General features: G+C 35.5%; 2 protein-coding genes and 1 long non-coding RNA gene across 4 annotated transcripts; 2 read left to right on the top strand and 1 right to left on the bottom strand.

Moving 5' to 3' along the window:
• Positions 1-11,880: 11,880 nt before the first annotated feature.
• Positions 11,881-15,170, bottom strand: LOC126919154 (eukaryotic translation initiation factor 2D). Its single transcript, XM_050727877.1, has 8 exons — positions 14,667-15,170; positions 14,190-14,577; positions 13,488-14,114; positions 13,271-13,416; positions 13,022-13,102; positions 12,746-12,950; positions 12,498-12,666; positions 11,881-12,424 (listed from the first exon to the last, which is right to left on the bottom strand). Exons 1-8 carry the CDS (start codon positions 14,720-14,722, stop codon positions 12,348-12,350), a joined length of 1,749 nt encoding a protein of 582 aa, XP_050583834.1. The 5' UTR covers positions 14,723-15,170; the 3' UTR covers positions 11,881-12,347.
• Positions 15,171-15,478: 308 nt separating this feature from the next.
• On the top strand, positions 15,479-19,334 carry LOC126919155 (haloacid dehalogenase-like hydrolase domain-containing 5). Of its 2 annotated transcripts, XM_050727879.1 has the most exons (4): positions 15,479-15,625; positions 15,691-15,937; positions 16,664-17,481; positions 17,564-19,334. In XM_050727879.1, the coding sequence occupies exons 2-4, from the start codon at positions 15,881-15,883 to the stop codon at positions 17,874-17,876; spliced, it is 1,188 nt and encodes a 395-aa protein (XP_050583836.1). In that variant the 5' UTR covers positions 15,479-15,625; positions 15,691-15,880; the 3' UTR covers positions 17,877-19,334. The 2 variants fall into 2 exon arrangements, with proteins under 2 accessions (XP_050583836.1, XP_050583837.1); XM_050727880.1 differs by lacking the exons at positions 15,479-15,625; positions 15,691-15,937 and adding an exon at positions 16,381-16,526.
• Positions 19,335-20,005: 671 nt separating this feature from the next.
• Positions 20,006-21,297, top strand: LOC126919624 (uncharacterized). Its single transcript, XR_007711728.1, has 2 exons — positions 20,006-20,209; positions 20,280-21,297. It is a non-coding gene; the product is annotated as an uncharacterized LOC126919624 (long non-coding RNA).
• Positions 21,298-21,523: the final 226 nt, after the last annotated feature.

Genomic DNA, 21,523 nt, shown 5'->3' with positions numbered 1-21,523 from the left:
CTCTCGTTCGTTGTCTATTTGCGGCTGGAGTTTCAACAACTCGAACCGGCAACGAACGTTTTCGGATCCACTGATATAAATCTTCGTAGAGTCGTTCGAAGCCGACGAACGATGCGAATATAAGGCGGAACATGGAGCTCGATGCCGCGAGGCTCGATGAGACCGGAACGAGAATAGGCTCCCGACTTTTTGAATCGTTTTTTCTTTTCTAGGAAAAGCAACAAATGACAATTCGCGAATTTTCGAACGAACTTTTTTCCAGCGGACTGACGTGACGTTGGGGTGGCGGAAGGGGCGAACGAAATCGAGGAAAATCCAGAGACAAAAGGTTGATAAACACCGCGCGTTTTACTTGCACAGCAGCAATTTGAAAATAGACGACGGATTCGTTTTTCGTCTCGGTCCCCCTCCCGTCGCTCGACGAAGCAACCTTTTTCTCGTTTAAAAACCACCGTGCCGGGCCTTCGAGCTTCGATCGTCTTGTCAGTTTCGCAGCTTACTCGCTCAGCGTCCAGTACGCCTGCCTTGGAGTCGTAAAACCATTACCGCTACCCTTTGCCCACCTCAATTTCCTTCGTGTTCCTCTTGTCCTCGTTGTCGAGTCGACTCGAACGACGTTCGTCTCGTCAGACCGCTTTCTCTTTTTCGTCCCTTTGTCGACGATTTCCACCTCTCGGTTGTCCTTGTTTCTTTCATCCCTGTTCATTCCGCTTCGATCGTTCCCGCGAGTTTGCAGACCGAGGCGTTTCTTTGATCACGAAAGACGGCGTACTCGACCCTGGAGCGAGCACAAAACCAAAGAAAAAAAAATGATATATATATGTGTGTGAGTGTGAGAGGGAGAGGGAATGTAAGAATGAGCGAGCGTGTGCGTGAGAGAAGAAAAAAAGGGAATGAAAGGGTGAAAGAGCGTGGAGAGGCATCGTATATCGGTGGAGGATGAAATTATTTTTACGCGTTCTCAAGCACGTCGTCCGACCGGATGCGTTGCCGGAACGTCGAAAGTCGGCGCGGTTACAGGGGGGAGGGGGGCAGATTGAAAAGGAAGGGAGAAAAATTGTCGCGACAACAAAAATGCAGCTCTAGCTCACAGTAGGCCTAACTAACGAACAAAGCGAACAAAGAAACAAAGAAAATGAAGATGAAAAGTATTTATATACTTAAGCTAACTAATTAAAAAAAAAAATATAAAAAAAAACGGTCGAGAAAGGGAGAGGGTGAGGTCGGCGAGAGAAAGAGAGTCAGCGAATTAAAAAGGGAACGAAAGAGACTGATGATTGCGTGCGAGAGAATTAGAGAGAAAGAGAGGGAGTATGTGTGTGTGTGTGTGTGTGTAAGAATAATAGAGAGGAAGATTAAGGAGAAACAGGTAGAAAATAGGAAAAAAGTAAAGAAATAAAAGTCCTCGAGATTTACTCCGAGGCGAGTCACTCGCGGATCAAGAGTCGATAACTACTCTTTAACAAAAGAAGAAAAATGTTACAAAAGAAAAAAAAAAAGATAAGAAGAGAGAAGTAGGAGGAAAAAAGTTGGGGTGGGGGGTAAATGCAAAGGTGACTAGAACAAAATGACGATAAAGAGAAAACGGCTAACAGAAGAGGAGGAGCGAGATGGATCAGTGGGGGAAGAAAGAGATAATCTATAATCTTCTGTACATGTTTTGATTATTCTAATTATTAATTATCGTAACTTATAATAACTATTAATTAATTAAATTAATTGATATCTATGGAACTGTATTTAAACGACAAAAAAACGTGGTAGCTAGTTTGTCAATGGGTGTATAAATATTTAATTACGATAACTCTATAGTGATACTAAAAATGAAACAACAACAAAACAGAAACCACAAAACAGCAGACAAACAGAATACAAAGATAATGTGCGCGTGCAAGGAGCAAGAGATCGTGCCAGATTGAATGGGATTTACGAATGGCAATGAGAAAATGAGATAGAGTGAACGCGACGAAAGGATCAGTGACTAAATACGCGATTTAAGAGAACACACACGTACATACACAAACACGTAAGCATCCAGATGATATACAGTATATGTAATTAATTCCACTTTAAACGAGGAAGGAAAAAGCGAAGCGAGATGAAAAAGCAAAATAGATTAAAAAAAATAAAAAAAAAAAGAAAGAAAGAAAGAATAAGAGAAAAGGAGAAGAAACAAAGAAAGGGTTAAAAACCGAGCGCGGATATTATTCATTAAGGGCGATCGGATCATTTTTGGCCAGACTGGTCTCGAGCGGATCAGCAACAAATGCGTTAAAAAAGAAATAAGAATGAAAAAAGAAACGAACTGTTGCAACGGGTGCCCCGGAAACTTTGGTTCTGCACATTTTCCGGACACGCAAAGAGCAAAGTGAGTTTCACGGTGCTTCGTGGGGGTTTCTTCCGTTTCATTTCCGTTTTATCTCCCTGCACACTTTCTTCTTCTTCTAGTGGTCGACGCGTAAACGAAATGCTCTCCGAAAAGCAACCGCCGCTTTTCGCATTTCTGTTAACAAAATATAGGAAAGATTCGCACGATATATATGATACATACGTATAGATACAAGATGGATCATACAATGGTGTTTTCTAGGTACATTCAATCGTTTGTACTCCGTGAACGGATTCGAACCATTCGTTTTTCTCAGAGGGTTCACCGTGACGCGGCAAATGAGTTTGCTCGTGTTCTTCCGTTTCTTTTTCTTCGTATTCGAGCTTGTTCTCTCGAAAACGACTTCTCAAGAAAAAAAAAAAAAAAGAAAAAAAGAAAAAAGAGAAAGAAAAGAGGGGAAGAAAGAAGAAGAAGGACAAAAGAAAGAAAAGAAACCAAATACACGCGGTTCGACGAGCGAATCGAGTCCTTCTCATCGTTCATGGATTTTCTTGAAAGGATAGCGAAACTTTTTTAAAGAATCCTTCGATGGATCGTTTCTATCACATTATAACTATTGGTCGTTTCATTTTCGCTTTCAAACATTTGTCACGGTACTGGTGGAAAACGACTTTGGTCGATCGTAGGAGGAAACTGGTCGAGTCTCGTAATCCATGCGCTATTTAAATAATTTATATTTTGCCGAAGATATAACGCTTGGTTGAACAGGGATGGGAGGGGGGAAAGATAGATTAATTCCTTTTCATGTATTTCAACGTGTTTAAGTGTAATCGAGAGACGGAAAGACTGTCGGTAAATCAATTGCTCATACCGGAACGCGATATATAAATTATTTAAAGGGATAGTGGCAACGAAAGGATAATCGTCGTGGTACGATCTGTAGAGAATCAAAGGTCTCAATTCACTGTGTCCGAATCAATGGAACGGATCAAACCTCTTGATCGCGCCTTGGATCCCGTCATTTTACGCTTCTCAACATCCTCCGTCGCGAGATAAGGAATCAACGTTAAGATATCGTACAAAATATAAGTATAAATACGCAGATGGTACTTCGTCGAGGAAATTTATATTTAAATATAAATTCAGCGTTCGTTTTCGCCTGCTGAATTTATTTCTAAAGCGATGAAACTCGTTCATCGAAGTACGCTGTTTACGTACGTAGGATTTTAAAAAGGAACCAGACGACGATCAAAAGGTTGATAGATCGTGAAACAGAATCGATCGCGCGTTTTCGCGAGGGCGTCGATCATCGCGCAAGAGCGCACAGTAAAACTAGCGAACGAAAGCGTATCATAGGATGGTTTCACGCGAACAGAGAATGCGAAATTAAAGTTAAGGCAGCTTTCAGTTGTTTCGAAAGAGGAAGGATGAGGGACAGGTGGGAGAAGAGAAGTTTTTAAACAGTGAGGTGCTTGTTAGATCTCGACGATCTCGTAATATCGAAGATACATTCCATCCGAGTACGAGGGCTCTGGCGCGGAATAAAAGACTTCCTTTTCTCGTCTACGACTACTTCGTTCCATGCTTACTTTCTCCTTCAATGTTTCAACGTTCGTTGACTACTTTTCGCTTTTTTAGCTTTAGTCTCTTTCGATCCTGTTGCTAAACCTAGACCGAGCGTTTGATTTAACCAATGAACGTGTTTAGAGAAGATACGGTTGCATTTAAAAGGTGATTTATGGATCACGTAGACGAGGATCGTCGAAATTTTGCACATTCCAAGACGGCAAGACCCTCGAGGTACAAAATTCGCGATTAATTAATCGTACGTAATTATATTTAGACGCGTTTCTAACGATCGATCTCGAACGGACGCGTTCTCGTGAGCGAAACCGCCAAAAAGACATTTATCCTTTTTCTATTGAAAGGACGAGGGATTTCTATAGGGAATCGAATGAAAGTTTATTCATCGACAGTATTAAGATAAGAGGAGCTTTTTCGCGGAGAGATGTTATCCAAGTGAGAGCAGCACACTTGTAGAATCATTTCTGGAAACTTGACGCTGATTTTATCGATAATTCAATTTAGATCGAACTTCGCTTTTCCATCGATTTCAAAAGCAGCATCTTTTCCATCAGAGATTCGCGAGTTAATTTTTCATCGATCTAGCTTCACCTTAAATATATAATTGAAACTTAGTATACCCTTTAGCTTTTCCATCTTCTTTCGTGCATTTTTTTAAATCTTACCGAAAAGCTTTCCGAATGGCGTTTAGTTTCGAAAAATAATTCCACGTGTGACCGATAATTACCAGTGTAGAAGATCCTCGACGCGATCGAGGGAATCGAGTTTCTACACTCGCAGTTGTCGCAGTGATTCCGTATTAACTATTATAATACCAGATTTTACCATTACGATATTATAACGTTGTATGTATAAGTGTTCATAAAAAAAAAAAATTTATTATCACCCAGGATAAACGCAGTGCAATACATTTATCGTTCTCAGTGATTTTCTCCAGGGCGTGTGTGAAACACATCGATCGAGTGGAAACAATGCAAAAGAGAAACAAAATCGAAGGAACAGAAAATTTAGGGAAACAGAGGAAAAAGAAGGCGGGAAACCGTGCGTCTCGTTTTTATCCACTTTACGCGAAATTCGACGCCAATCGGATCGATAAGAGATTGAAGAGAACTTGATCGAGATCAAAAAATATTTCGCGACGCGAGACGACGACAAATAGATTAAAGCAATTAAGCAAATAAAAAAAGAAGTACACATATGTTGACCATTTTAAGAGACAAATTTTGACGGTCCGTTCGTCAGGACGAAAATAATTTAAAAAAAAAAAAAAAAAAATGAAAAAATGCAAAAACATCGTTGATTTTCAAAGGGATCACGATCGAACGTGAAATCTGTCCGACTGTTACGAATTGTCTTTATAATAAACATTTACAGCTTTAATGGGAAACAACCGTAGACGTAAGTGAACGGAGGGCACTAATCTAACGAGAAACAAAAACAGAATCGAAAAGAAAAAAAAACGCAATTAAAAATAACGCAAAAAAAAAAAACATAAAAGTAACATAGAAAAAAAAAACGATATAAAAAGAAAGAGAGAGAGAGAGAGAGAGAGAGAGAGCGAGAGAGACACGTAACGAGAGTGCGAGAAAGTGCGAGTGAGTGAACGAACGAAAAACGCAAGGGAAGCTATTCGTCACCCCCCGAAATTTTCTGTCTCGAATAAATACCGTTGTCTTTTGATTGTCGTTTTAATGGACAAAACCATAAACTATGAATGATTTTGTAACTTAAGGAAATATAAGTTGCTCTTAAATCTGACACGGACATGACTTTTTTCACCTGTAATTTTCTCGATAACACGCTTCTGTTTTGAGCCTTCTCGTTTCATCTACGTCTCTGTACAAGTCCGCCACTTTCTTTGAGTCACGCGATCCGACCGAAAGACCTTTACTTTGTTGGCTTGTATCGAGAAAGGAGACTTGGTTCGCTCGATTTCTCTTCTGTTTTATTCGACTCGTGTTTAATACGGTGACATCGTCGTGTAAATTAACAAAGTGATACGCAATATATATAATGTTGATCGATCGACAAGCGAGTCGGGTATCATTGCAACTATTTTCATAGAAATTATCGGCGATCTGTCAGCGAAAGGAACATCGATCAAATTTCTAAACATGTTTCGTTTTATGGAAAATTACGTTCAAATACTTGATAACGTTAACGTCTTTTTTCGTTGGAAATTAAAAGTCCTTATACGATCGTATTAACATGGGTCCATCTAAACTCTATTAAAACTATACTTTCTCAATTCCGATTAGTTTCGACTTGACGGGCACATGTTGCTCTCATATAATTACACTTGATCTGAGAACGAATAAAAAGCATTTGGCGCGTTCTAGCGCCAGCGAAACCAAAGAAATGGCAAAAGTATTGAGATATATATACGGCAGACGATTTCAAAGCGGCGTTCCTTACGGAGCGTAGCTTTCGTCGATGTGTTCTGGTATTCTGGTGTTCTTCTCGATCATTCGGCTCAAACCGAATCTCATCGTGACTTTCCAATAGAAATCGGCGAGTTAGGGGTAACGACTATAGAGTAGACACGTGTGTTTCCAAGGGGAGAGACAACCGGAGAGTTTCGTTGAAAACGCCTAGCTACGTCGTCAAAGTTAATAATTGTTGAACGAACCGAGAGAAAAGTCTGATAGAAGCGTGTTTAACCAGAATGAAATGAAAATAGAAACTAACGATGCAAAAGAGTGAAAGAGAGGGAGAGAAAGGGAAAGAGAGAGAGAGAGAGAGAGAGAGACAGTAAAGGAGAAGGAAAAAAGGCAAAGAGGAAAAGTGTGAAAAAACGCGAATTATAATAGAGTAATGTATTTTATGACGGGTTTTAATACGGTATTAATAGCGATATTTAACTGTAACTGATAGTAAAAGACGCTATTTAAATGTGAGAAATTATCGGTCGACACGTGACACACGGTGGTATAAACTGTACGGTAAACTACTATAAGATTATAACGATTAGGCGTTAGATCGTCGAAACGGGAAAGAAAATGGACGAGAACAAGTAAGATATTAAAATAGTGGAGAGAAAGAAGAAAGTATATCGAATTGAAATGAAATAGAAAGGGTCTTTTTTACCGAAGGATTTTTGCACAAAGAGATTCCGATGGACACGCGTTTCTCTTTACTTCTTTCCGTTTGATTACGCGTTCATCGGACTGAATTACTTGAGCGAGAATTTCGACTGATATAAGATGAAATTTAATCCTTACGCGTGTATTAAAATAGACTAAACAACGCGTGTTCTTAGTAAGAAAAGAGGGAATGAGCATTTAAGTAAACCCCGTGTTTCGATACAATGGTACTATCTTAATATAATATTTTTCTTTTGATAAAGTGAAATCATCGATGAAGTTCATTGGCTAGGGATTAAATTTCAATGGTTCTCGCTAAAGTTTCTGATGCTTCCAGTAATTACGGAACGATTCCATGCAAAATACTGTCAAATCTACAAGAACGTTCTCTGCTAAAGGACAAACTCTACGTGTAAAAGCTAAATGTAATATCATCGGACGTTCCGCAAAAAGGACTGCACAAAATCATACGTGATAATGATTTACGAACGTTTATAGGATATATGTATAGCGAGTAATATCACCAAAGAGGAGCTATTAAAAAAAAAAGGAAAGAAAGAGACGAGAAGGAATTCCAAAAATTAACACGCTTCACACACAGCGGTGAACGCGAGAATCGTGATAGGTCGATTATTGATGGGACGATTTACGATAAAAAAAAAAAAGTATAGCGATTATTTATTATTAAAAAAATGTTTAGGGTGGGATGGAGGGGTTGAGGGAGATCAGTGGATATAGATAAAGTAAGACTGATTTGTGGAAGGATTGCTTGGCTCGAATATCGTTTTTCGATCGATTGGTAGCTTATGAACATTGACGTGACGATGTTTAAACTAATAATGCTTAGTTTAAACTAGATATAAATTATATAATTAAAAATAGAGAAGATCTTCTGTCATCGTTTCATTTCCGAATACAGTGTTTTAGAAAATTCAAATCGCGTCTGATCAGACACGATACGCACTACTATCGATCGAATTAAACGTCAAATAAAATATACCTATACTTGGAAATCGAAACTCGATACTGTTTATACTAGCGTTGATCGAACGAGCTTCGAGACAAGTCGACGAATAGAAAAACTTCTAAGAAGTGAAAACATTTTTGCTAAAAACTTTGGTCCATGTCTGATCTTGCATGGACTTACACTACTTTTTGATCGGGTGGTCCTCGATCGAATTACCGAGCGAATAGGAAACAGAAAATTTTCTAGGGAAAGATGAAAAGAAATAATAAGAAAGAGAAGTCTCTTTTTTCGCGGAGATGCTACTTTCTCTGCTAGGAAGTTTGGCCTGCGTCTGATCACGCACGGACTAGAACTACTGTCGGTCGTGCACAGGCCTAACGTTCACGCATCGACCAAGCATCGGAACACCGAGCTTCTTCCTCTTTCTAATTACCTCGTTAATTGCTAGACACTCGATTATCCACTTCGGTGATTCTACGTTGGCGAGCGAGTTACTTTCGTTTCACGTCAGAAAATCGAATTAACCTTTATATATATCGTTGATCATTTCGATCGCGAATGACACGAACATTGTTCATTGTTAAATCACGATTGGTGCTTTGATCGCAGCATATCGATACTAGAATCAAGAAGACAATTGGGGAAAATATAGAGATCAGAAGGTTTCTTTTCGAGCTTTTACGTGGGTGACAGTCGTGGAGGATATTTTCTTTCTATCTTTGTAACAAAGAGCATCTTTGATCATCATCGGGATCCTGACGAAATTATTTCTCGAAGAATTAATTTCACAGGGTGTCGTCACCGCGAAGGATACCGTGTAATCACTGTTAACCGTCGATCCATCGTACGTCGATACATCGATTTGTTTCCAAATTCAATCGATCTATCGATCCAACGATCGATCGATCCTGTTAGAAACGTTGCGCCAGCAGATCACTTAACCTCTTAAAGAGTAGAATCTTCAATCGACTAGCGCTCTCGAATCAAATTAAATCGATAACTTGTTTGTCGAACATTTCGCGAAATATACTTTCTTCGTATAACTTTCTAATGGGGCCGAGCATGGTTTTATTTACAATTTGTCTAGATGCGAAACGCGAAGGAATCTAAACCTATATACGTATAATCTGTATTTAATTATTGTCATTTATCATATTACTGTGTACTTATCGCATGATTATTACTTACACGTATTATTTATACAACTACAGGTAGGAATTCCCATTGAAGTATTATGTGGAGGTTAGATATATCTATATATACATTACATTATATTATATTATATTATATTATATTATATTATATTACATTATATTATATTGTATTTACATTATATTATATTATACACATATATTTCTCACATGGAAATTTTTCAAGCATTTCAATAACACCGCAACGGCTATTGTTGTGCAATAAGTATATATGGGCGTGCTTTTTAAGAGGTTAATCGGGATACCGATTTAATATGTAGTACAGAGCAAAAAGCTTCCTCTCTACACAACACATATACGCATACACAAACACATAATACACGTACATATGCATACGCAAGTCCGTCTTAATAGGTTCAAGTAAAACCTCGAATTACAGTTGAAATTAGCATAATATTATAATAATTTTCGTGACATTGTACTATTATAATTATGTACATTCATTTAAATATTCATACATGTTTAAAAGTCGATGTTACGTAAGTAGTTTAATCTATGTACTTTTTCTATTTACTTATGTGTTGTAACTATGTATCATATTGGTAGTTTCATTGCGTACGTGTAATCATAATTTATCAAATAGCAAATTCGAGGTTTATTCGATCTAAAATGTAACCGGCTAAGCGGAGCAAATTAGAACACACTTCCTTCATCGCAGAACACACGTATATGCATTTTGCATGCAGGTTATCCTCATAACGGAACAGAATTCATTTCTCGAGGAAACAACGATGGGATGTTCGTTCCTGATAGGTTCCGTCGAGCATTCTTCGTCGTCGCCTCAACGTCACTTTAGGGCAACGAACTAGAAATGTGTTGAATATTTACACGAATTTACAAGATTCTTGCTAATGTACTTTTTCTATATCATACACGAGACAAATTACAGTGCACATATAGGTGCATACCATATACACATGAACAACAGGAGACATACACATTTCAGCGTACTCTTGTATCTTTAACATCTAACAAAATAGAGGAACGGAAAGATTATACATTGGACGTACTACAACTCCGCGTACAATCATAGCACACAAATACATGATTACATGCACCCACACGTACAAGAAAAAGAGACCATTCACGCACACTGTGGCACAGAACAAAGACACAAAGATGACTTAAAAAATAAAACAGACAAAAACATTTTCGAGAACACGTGCGCGCCATCACAATTGTTGATATAAATTGCGATCCATGATTATTACTATTTACGATATAATTATTATCTTGCATTGTCTAGTCATACGTTATTATTGTATAACTAACGATATTAATTATTAATTAACCTGTACTACCTAGTCGCATTATGTGTTGCATAAAAAAAACTATGAAAATTCCGAAGGCGAAATAAGAAAGAGCGAGAGTGAGAGAGACCGAGAGAATGCGAGTATGAAAGTAAGAAATGTACCTAAACGAGAGCACGAGGAAAGAAAAAGAGAGAGTGAGGGTGAATGATATAGACACACGAGATGGTAATGATAATAACGAAATTTCGGTGAGAAAGAGACGGAGAGAATGAGACGAAGGCACTTCGTTGCAGCCGTGATAACGCTCGTTGATCGAGATTAAGATCAAGATTTGGCTAATTGTGATGATAATCTCGGACGAAGTTATTTATTTTGAGATTAAAGAGGAAGTTAGTAAAATAAAAACTAAGGGTGCTCTGAAATATTTCATGTTGAATGCGAATGTTCTTAACCATAATTCGTCGATGGCAGCTAAGAAACGATCAGTTGTTTCCCAGAAAGTAAATTTTGAGAGCTACATATAGTTAAACACTTCGCGGACGAGCGACCCCTAAATGTATGACTGTAAAAATACAAGATTCGCGTTATCTTGAGAAATCTAGAAAACAGTCACCGAAGTGTTACGTCATATCCGCCCAAAAAACCCGTCAATCCAATCAGAAAGTAATATCGTCTTACAAGTTGGAAAATTTGAGAAATAAGTACTTTAAGATACTTTCTGAACTCGTCGTTTCTTCGATGGACGAATTAGATGGAAAATCGATCAAATTGGGTGATCATGGTTGCCGAAGGTCGCCTGCTTAGTTAAGGAATAGAAAGTGAAGATGATAGCGATGATGATAATGATGATGGTAATGATGATGATAAAAAAAAAAGAGTAATAACTGTCACGACACGCACGTGCGCGTCGCGCGTCACAATCGTAACGCGCCCGTGCGTACTGGTAGCAGAAAGAAAAAGAACAAAACGAGTATTAAATATATGCGGGGGCCGTGGAGAGGAGGGAACCTTCCTTTACTCAAAAGAAATATCGGTGGATTGCTCGTCAACCCATTGACTTTTCCCTATCGCCAGGTAAGCGAAAAGAAAAATACAACGGAAACACATAAGATCTGCATATGTATACCTCATATCCCCGGTTTTAGTGCATAGCAAGCACATTTTCGTCAGAACAAATGAAGAAAAAATTCTCGAGATATCTTAAACGTGCGTTGTCTCTCCTTCCTGTGAATCGTACCCTCCTCCCTCCCTCCCTCCCTCCCACCCGAGGAGAGCTCGCGGGCCCTATATTGCAATATTTGTACTTTTCCATGTTGAAACCTCGATATACAATAAATTATATTAACAAACTTCGATTCCCGATTCTTTTTTTCATCCAGTCATCAGTTTTCTTTCATTTTATTTTTGTTCTGATCGTTTATCAAAGATTAGGGATAGATAAATAACTATAAAATTTCGTTGCGAATTTATTTATTGATCAGTCGAATTGCAATTACAATCCATAGAAGTTTTCTTGTATTCGATATTCAATGTTAGTAATTAATGAATTAGTGAAACACCTAATAAAAAATATTTTTAGAAAGAAATATATTGAGGTGGCAGCATACATATATTTGGAATTAAGGACGTCCTAAATTGAAATATCAAGTAGTAACATCGATTGATGTAGCGGCATCAAACGGCTTTGATGTAAGCAGAAATGCTGCCTATGTTTACTAATAAACGTTTATTCAACATAGTATCATTCATGAAAACTATATATAGTCTTTTTGATAGTCGAAAAATTCTTAAATGATTCTGTAAAAATTTAATCTTGTAACAGGAAAGTTTCGTATCAGAAATAAATAACAATTTAATCGTTTATGAAGTAAAATTTGATGTAACGCTACATCTATCACGTGATAATTTTTGAGAGGCAACCTATTTTTTATGAGAACCTTGCTTCTTTGGGGCGAACTCTAATCCTCTTATATAATTCTTCTTTATTTGATATTTTTCTGAAAAATTAACATTCACTTGACTTAAGCATAAAGATGTTTATATCTCATAAAACGTTAATTCACTACTTACCCGTAAGTAATTTGTACACGTATAAAATCTGATTCCCTTGAACCAGAACACTCGGAGTTTTCTTTCCTGGTTCATCCGTAATTGTTGCACTTGCTCCAATGCTCTGGCATTCCTTGCTGAACTCTTTAGAATTTATACCAAATGTTTCTAAATTGTTTACTAGCGTAACCTGTAATATAAGTATTAAATAAATATTAACGTTTCCATAATATTGTATGTATTGTAATTTTCGACATCAATTATTGTACCTTCTTACCACCGGATCGGACGGTGACTCTCATGTCAATAGGTTCCAATTTGCCCGTGTGTAACAATTTATTTCCAGCTAAAGTGACTTCGTGCATATGCGTCATACGTCCAATAAACTTATTTATTCCATCCTCCATCAACACAGTTTCCACATTCGCTTTGGTTTTCATAATACCTGCGAGTTGCGGGTTTAATTTCAGTATCCTATAAACAAAACCAATTAAATGATCATACCAAATCACGATAAAACACATAATCGACTAAGCACTGCTTACTTTCCATCTTGAAGATTCTCCGCTCTCACATATTCAGTAAAACATTTTCTGATTTCAGCTCTTTTCATAATGTCCCCTTTTCTGCAATCATTGTATGGGAGTAAAATGTATATAATTCGTGTCATATAATACAGCATAATGGTATATGATGTAACAGTTGTCGACTTCTGCTCTGCAGAGAAAATCATTCTTTTTGCAATTATTGTATCGCGGCAACATGACACATCCTGAGTGTGACACTATACTCACTCATATCTGAATTTTGATAGTACTGGCAAAACATCGGCAGTTACTTTATAACATTCGGAGACAACTGCTGCATTAGAAACAACTGGCTCCTGAACTGGTGTATGTTCCTCCACAATGACTAGTTCTTTTATAAGAGGATGATTAAACTATAAAAGGTATAGCACAATTATATTAAGAGCAAGTTATGTTCCAACAAACTTCCATTAAAAAATCTTACCTTAATTGATAATATACTTTCAACACCTTTAGTTACAGAAGTGTTAATAATACCTTTTGCTTTCATTTCTGCTAAAAACAATGATAGCTTTTTATACCGAGATTTTTTTATATCTATGTTCTTATCTGATGGACATGCAGCTATTAAATGGTTTTTAAAGAAATTGGATGTCAACATAGGTAAATCATTAGATTTTACTGAAGTTTTGCAAGCTTTTAAAAAGCAATATTCTAACAAATTGTCCATTTCCTTTAGTGGATCCACAGTTGCTTCTTCTTGACCACTAGATAAATTTTTTATTTCATCAGATTCCTCTATTTTATTTTCTTCCTCGCAAGGAGATTCAATCTCTGATACTCTATCATTATTTATTTCTAAATCATCCATTATTTCAACAAGTGATTCTTCATTATTATCATTACTTGGCTCACTTATTTCATTTATATTTTCCAATTTATCATTATCTGTATCAATATTTGGTGGTCCTAAGTCTGGCCTTACAGGAGGCTTCCCTAATTGGCAAAGTGTATCACCTATTACATGTATAATTTCTACACATTTTCCGTGTCCCCCAGCCATGTACATGTCTTCACTACAAAGAGCGGTAAAGCCAACAGCAACTGGTGCCTAGGCCAAAAGGAATTATAATTATACCTCTTTATAACTAAGCTAAAATAAGAATAAACTTTTATAATAATGTACCTTATTATCATCTGTATTTACTGAAACAGGTGTACCCTTTTGTAATTTTCCAAAAGAATATAACGTTACAGGCTCCTTGATACTGACTCCAGGTAACATTAAATTTGCACCTCCAGCTAGTTTTGTTACAACTGGAGGATAGGTTGTAAAAGTCCTTAACAAATTTGGATGATGCCATAAAGTGAATATAGTAGGTAACAATGCCTGATGCAAAGATTCAAGTTGGAAAAACATGGGTATTTTAGCTACACAATATACTTTTCCTGAGTGGCCACTGTAAGTTAAAATTTTCATAACGCTTATCGTCTCTTTCTTAGGAATCAACGATTGCGTTTCTTCATCTGTCAGCGTCGGATATGCTGCTAAAATTTCTTCGCATAATTTTTTCCTGGTCATAAACAATATAGAATTCATTAATATACATATAATTTCTTGTACATATAATTAACTATAACTAAACAATCAGATTATACTAACCTTTCTGTTCCTTTCAATTGATTGTTAGATTTTACTTTAAATGGTTTTATAAACATTTTAATATAGTGAAAATACAAAAAAGAAATGAGTTAAAAAATCCGAAAGTACACTGTTAAAAATTCGGCTATATTCGAGATACAGGTTATCCAACCCTTTATCTGCTTTTTTAATCGTCGTAGTTCTAATCAAGATAACTAAACTTTGTTACGACGCAACTATTCCGCATGAAACATGCGTACAATGGTTGATCAATAGATCGCAAAAATCAACAATTAATATAAAAAAATTTATGACAAGGAATTGAGTAGGATCAATAAGCGTTAACAATTTTTTCAACGTATCTGTTAATACATTAATACGAAAATGCTACATAAAAAGATATATTAACACTGTCATCTTTCTGCTGACAGTTGGTAGTATAGTTATCAACATTCGAATCGACACAGGTACAGATCCAACAATTCGTCTAATTTTTGGTGGTGGGGGCTGTTATCATTTTGATCTATATTAGTTCCCTCATTAACCACATGGCGCTACAACAAAATTCTTAAGAAGCTGTCGCTGGGCCACCACACATTCGTATCTTTCATGTTGATTTTTCACGTTTCAATCTTCGGACGGTTTGCCCTAATCTATTTAGATGAGCGTTGAGACCTGTTTATATGATCCAGACGCACATATGCGTCATGGTCGTATACACTTGTGATATCCATTGAGGAATTTTGTTGTAGCGCCATGCGGTTAATAAAAGAACTAGGCTATATCAAATCGTGAGCAAAATGATAACACCCACCTTCATAGGAGTTGTCGGACCTGCGTATAGTGTATATGACTATGGGATCTACTTTACTTTTAATCTTAGTTAATTGAACTCCATTTAAATATGAGATATTTATACAAATAAGCATTTATCTAGAAATTCATCTGGATGAATCCTTTCTTCAATTGATTCAGAAGAAGTTTGTGTCAAAAACAAAAGACATTATGTATCATACATGATAACAATGTTAGTTGTATTTTGTAGTATGTAATATAAACTGTGTCCTCTTACGGCACGCGGGAAAAACACGATCAAATATACTGTGCGATCTGTAGATCATTATAACCTCAAAACGTTGCATTATGCATAATCAATCTATGAGAAGTAACCTTTGAATATAGTGCAACTTTAAGATATTATCGCTATATCCTTACTTACATTTGCCACTGACAAAATGGCAATTATGAAGATATTGTTACGGCCAGACATCGCAAGGTTTACGGGGGTTAGAGTGAGTTACATTTCATACACCATTGTTATATTCGATTCTAGTTACTGTATTCCAAAGTAATACATACCTTCTTTTGTTTATGTCATAGATTAATAAAATTGAATTCATTCTACTAATGCAAGTTGAGAGTGTAGTAATAATTTATTTATTCGATTATGTGAAAAGATTTACGTTTATTGATAATTCTATTCTTTACCTTATTCTTTTTCTTCTTCTTTCTTCAAATGCCATTTAAAAAATACGAATCAAAACGAATTGCCTTCTATTTAAAAATTTGAATTTTTATAAACAGTTTTTGCTATAAATTATTAACGAATTTAGTGTAAACTCTTATTAATTATTATTTTAATTGAAAAATAAGAAATGTATATTATGTATATATAATTTTTTGCAACACATTGCGTAAAAATTAACTCTGGATTATAATTATAATGCTAATCAAGACAAATGATGCAAAATTTATCAGACATTGCTTTATGTGCTAGTATAAAAATATATTGCATAGCATTCATAACATGATGAGTATATTTTTACATCTTACTTCAAGGTCATGTGTAGCTGTTTTAATATCGTGCTCCAAAAATATGAAGTAACTATAGATCCCCTTATGAAACATATAAAGAGCATTAGTCTCATTTATACATATAAAGATAAAGAAAATAATGAATATTAGCGAAATTTTCTTTTTGGAGGATTATTATATTTAAGAAGTTTCTTGATTTTCAGCATCTAAGTTCTAAACCAAAATTTGGTTTACTCTTTGATATTGATGGCGTAATAGTGCGTGGCAAAAATGTATTGCCACCTGTACCAGAGGCTTTTAAACAACTTAAAGGAAAAGATGGCAAATTTCGTGTACCAACTGTGTTTGTTACTAACAGTGGAAATGCATTGCGTAGTCAAAAGGCAGCAGATTTATCTAAATGGATAGGAATTGAAGTGAAAGAATCACAAGTTGTTATGGCTCATTCACCATTAAAATTATTCGAACAATTTCATAATAAACAAGTATTAATAAGTGGACAAGGGCCAGTTAAAGAAATAGCTAAAGAATTGGGTTTCAAAAAAACAACAACTATTCAGGAACTAGTTAAAAACTTCCCATCTTTAGACTATGTAAATGTGAAAAAGAGAAATCCACTATGTGGTCCTGTGGATCCAAAGTTTCCTGCAATAGAAGGCATTGTGTTATTTAGCGAACCAATTTTTTGGGAAACCCCATTACAGCTAATGGTAGATCTTTTAATGACTAATGGCATGCCTGCTGGTTTATCTGATAATATCCCATATCCACACATTCCAGTATTGGCATGTAATATGGATTTATTGTGGGTATCAGAAGCACCAATTCCTAGATATGGGCATGGTGCTTTTCTGTTATGTCTGGAATCTTTGTATAAAAAGATTACAAGAAAAGATATGATATATTCTGCTCTAATTGGAAAGCCTAGTGAAGTTACATACTATTATGCAAATCAGTTGCTCCATGAGCATGCCAGAAGTATTGGAATAGATCATAATGTTGATACCATATATGCTATTGGGTAATTAATACTTTGAAGATATCAAAAAACTAACATAATTTTTTAAATTAAAATGAGTATTAAATTCAATATAATTTTACAGAGATAACATCAATACCGATATTTTTGGTGCAAATTTGTATGATAAATATCTGGCATATTCCGCGAAAGATGAAGCATTAAAGTCTGATAAACTGAAAATACTACTGAACAAGGATATCACTCCGCCTAGCGCAAAAGCTTGTATTAGTATTTTAGTTGAAACTGGTGTTCATAAACGAGATTCGGATTTTATACCGGAACATAATCCTAGAGATTTCTTATCAGTCGAAGAAGGCCTGATCAAGCCTGCATTCGTAGTGGAACATGTTGGCGAAGCTATTAAAGTCGCGTTTAAGGAGGAAAAATTCGACTGAATTAAAATATATATAGAATGTATTTTTAGACTTGGAGTGTTCACATGCTAATATCGATTAAGGGGAAAGAAAACAAGAGAAATTAGATATTTCTTCGGTAATGTAAGTATTACGTTAATTTCGTCAGCCTTTTTTTGAGGCAAGAGTTGTAGAAAGCTGTAATTGATTGCATAGACACTATACTTTATCGAGCGTTTTACTTTTTAAATCGTTCTCGTCATTTTTATTTGCCATTTATACCATCTTATCAAAAAAGGGGGAAAAAGAATTGTGTCTAATGTAATCTTACGCTAATTAGTTACAAAATTTTTATTTATCATTGTGAGTCAATCATATTTGCGGGCAGTACAAGCTTGTACATTAGACATATTAATTATAGCTGAAGTGATATTTCAATTTATAGAGATTTTTATGTATACTCGATATTATTTATGTTATACAATTATAATATTTAGAAAAATGTTCGAAGATAATGTTATATGTATATATATATATACACTCATATATCGAACGTATACAAAACAATTTTTAGTTCCATTTTTAATCATGTTAATTATCATGTGATAATTAGATTTTTTAATGTTTCATTTCATAATCGTATCGTTTGATATTATATCGTGAGGGTAAATCTTACGTTTATATCTCCGGAAAAACAGCCGGAAGATTTTCCTAATAGTCCTGAGTACGTAAAAAGCGTTCGATCGCGCTTCATGAAATGAATTAAAAATGAGAAAAAATAGCAAAATGCGATGTTCATAGAATGCGCTGTGTTTCAATCGAAGACAATTGTAATCTAGTGATAGACAGATTATTTAAACTATTCTGTTTAACATTCACTAGTGAATATCGCTTTATATACAGAATCTTGTCTAGTCCTACCAAACAGTTTCACCGTGCATAATTGTACCGACCCGTAGTAATGATGCGTTATTGAATGAGGCGTGAATGAATTAGTTACCAAATTATTAAACAATTTCACCTCGATCATTATATACATGTATAATAATTTAAAGAACAGAGAAAAGACCACAAATGTTCTATCAATGTGCATCAAATGCGTTCTATGAAATATTATAAACGCACACTATATAGAAGAATTTGATTCAGTTGGTCATAGATCATAAAAATGAAATAAATAGACCACACAGAAATGAAATGAAAATAAAAAATATATCAAGACGTCTATTGAGGCGAAGACTGACCTACATAGAATCAAACCGATGATGAACATTTGTAGTAGTCGGTCGATAACTTGCTTTAACGTTATAAGAATTAACGTTTTAACGAATTATAAGAGAGGAAAAAAGAGAAAACATTGTTTCTGCTAGCGATAAAGAATAGCGCTGCGCGAAATTAGTAATGCTGTAGATAACGAAGGGCAATTATACGCAATTATACGTACATCATATTGTAGAGTGTTGCAAGATTGAAAGCAATACAGAATTACATTGTTTTTTAGTTATAAAAATTATTTTATAGGAACCTTATCCATAAAACAATCTGTGACTTTTATAAATACAATTAGAATAAGCTTTAATAAATTTTGTGATTACTTATGTTCATTATTTCTGCATTGTAACTAGTGAATTTCTTTACCTATTTATTGCATGAAAGTCACAGATTGTGCCAAGAAATAATTCTTTAAAACCTTTTTCCGGAAAAAAAAAAGAAAAAAAAAAGATAATGTCAAAAGGAATTTCTATTTCCTCTCGAAGATCATCTTCGAGCATCGCTTGTGGATCTATCACGTGGAAAATGAAAGACATGTATAAAAATTTTCCATATTTATCCTTTTTTTATTTGTTGTTAAACACGAATCTTACACTCTACTTAGTTAAATGAACGAAACGTTCATTGAACCCATATTTTCTGTTATTGCACGTCTTGATTCTTACCTCGTGAAAAAGCGACAACGTGATAAATTAATTTCCATTATAAATATTTTTTAACGACGTTTAAATGATTAATGAAATTAATTTTCGTTTTAATGGTATATTTTCGTATCGAAAACGATTTGTATGATTTGTCGCGTTACTTTGGGTTTCAATCATTGCTATTGGAACAAACACAAACGACAACAAACGGATTTATATTGTATATTCTTTGAAAAGGAAAAAAGGTGTAAAGATTCTCTTCTGCCTACCGCAACATGGTGTAATTATAGAAACTAGATGCAACAAAATATATAATATATTTTTCGTTAACAAACTACCGATCTTTTCATGATCAACGATGCAATCTTACGCTGGAGTTTCGTCGGATGAAAGTGTTTCCCTTCGCGTTATCGTCTTTCATGTACTTACTTTCTCTGCTGCTTTTCGAGCGGAATGTCGGTAAGTAGACAGAAGAATGCGCTGCATAGAGAAGCTAAAGATGCACATTGAATAATACTATTTTTTTTAGATGGTGTGCAGAAAATTGAGTCGAAATTAGTCATTGCTTCTCATTATGGTGGAACATGCAAGACGTCTGGGTCTCATGACCTGTGAATTAAACCGTCAATCGTTTGATGAAATAATTCAATTACATATCGGTTCATCGCTGTTCGCGAAGAATAAATTTAGTTTCACGTTGAAAGGTTTATCAAGAGTTCATGGATGTTTGTTTGAATGCATGCATTTCCGAGTTCAATAATTACGATTGACATTTTTATATTAATTACCAATGTAAATGTATGAAGATGAAGATAAGAAATAGTTTTTCACGGTACACGAGTCTACAGTTTTCTACAATCCACGATTAAAAAGGTAATCATAAGTGGTCTTTTTGTGTTTAGAGTGCAAGTTAACGACAGAAGAACCGGTTTCAAGCAAGTATGTGAGCTATTTGAAGTGTCGCCTAAAGATTCGACGGGTGTCTCGCCTTTTTGGGTTAAAAATATATCCTTACCAGCAATCAGTAAAACCTAACGAGCTAAGTAGCACGGTTTTATTTACACATTTCCGGCAGCAGAAGAAATCGACCGAGATTTCTTCGGGATGAGCTTTGCGTGAGCCTTTTCTTGGACACCAAACGTGCCGCTCCATCGCACATGATCTTAATTTACGAGTTCATTAATGCTTGAGTTATCGTAATTGACCTCATCGCCGCGTTACTAATCAGCGTTGTGTACTCGAGTTACGTCAGCCCGTGAACGGAATTAAAAACGTACCGTATGATCATCGTATTTGTGAGACTTTTTAAAGTAAAAGATTGATGATAAAAGATTGCAGTAAAACGGAAATGATTCACCAAATTTATATTGATATGACCTCAAGTATGAAATAAAAGTAATTCGACTTCTTGTAACAGATAAATGACATCCATAATGAGAATGTTGCGTTCACTGATCCAGTTTGCGAAACAGGTTGTAAGATTGTTAATCAAGGTTGATGAGTAAAACCACTGACACCTAGTAAGGGGATCGTACTTTTGTATGTTATGCATTGACTTTTTTATGGACCCTTTATGTTCCTTTTGTACCGTTAGTTAGCCTAAAAAATGTAAGAGAAGCATGAGAAATTAATACTTATTAATTAAATAATAAATGAAAGTAATAATGAACCGAAATTTGTAGATCTCCGGTCAAAATTTCGTCGAAATCGATGCGTAACACTTTGCTCGGCTCGTCCATAAATGGACAAACCGGTTATTCATTTCTGTGCCAT

The sequence above is a fragment of the Bombus affinis genome, chromosome 8, assembly GCF_024516045.1.
Source record: "Bombus affinis isolate iyBomAffi1 chromosome 8, iyBomAffi1.2, whole genome shotgun sequence".
NCBI lineage: Eukaryota > Metazoa > Arthropoda > Insecta > Hymenoptera > Apidae > Bombus > Bombus affinis.
The sequence above is the reverse complement of the archived record's forward strand: the minus strand, read 5'-3'. Positions and strand labels throughout refer to the sequence as shown.

Excerpts from the sequence above, each read along its gene's own strand:
- LOC126919154 (XM_050727877.1), bottom strand. The coding sequence starts at position 14,722 with ATGTTTATAAAACCATTTAAAGTAAAATCTAACAATCAATTGAAAGGA. Across the intron at positions 13,103-13,270 it reads CTATCAAAATTCAGATATGA|AAAAGGGGACATTATGAAAA; the intron begins GTGAGTATAGTG and ends CAATGATTGCAG. Across the intron at positions 12,951-13,021 it reads GAGAATCTTCAAGATGGAAA|GATACTGAAATTAAACCCGC; the intron begins GTAAGCAGTGCT and ends TTTTGTTTATAG.
- LOC126919155 (XM_050727879.1), top strand. The coding sequence starts at position 15,881 with ATGGCAATTATGAAGATATTGTTACGGCCAGACATCGCAAGGTTTACG. Across the intron at positions 15,938-16,663 it reads CAAGGTTTACGGGGGTTAGA|CATCTAAGTTCTAAACCAAA; the intron begins GTGAGTTACATT and ends CTTGATTTTCAG. Across the intron at positions 17,482-17,563 it reads GATACCATATATGCTATTGG|AGATAACATCAATACCGATA; the intron begins GTAATTAATACT and ends ATAATTTTACAG.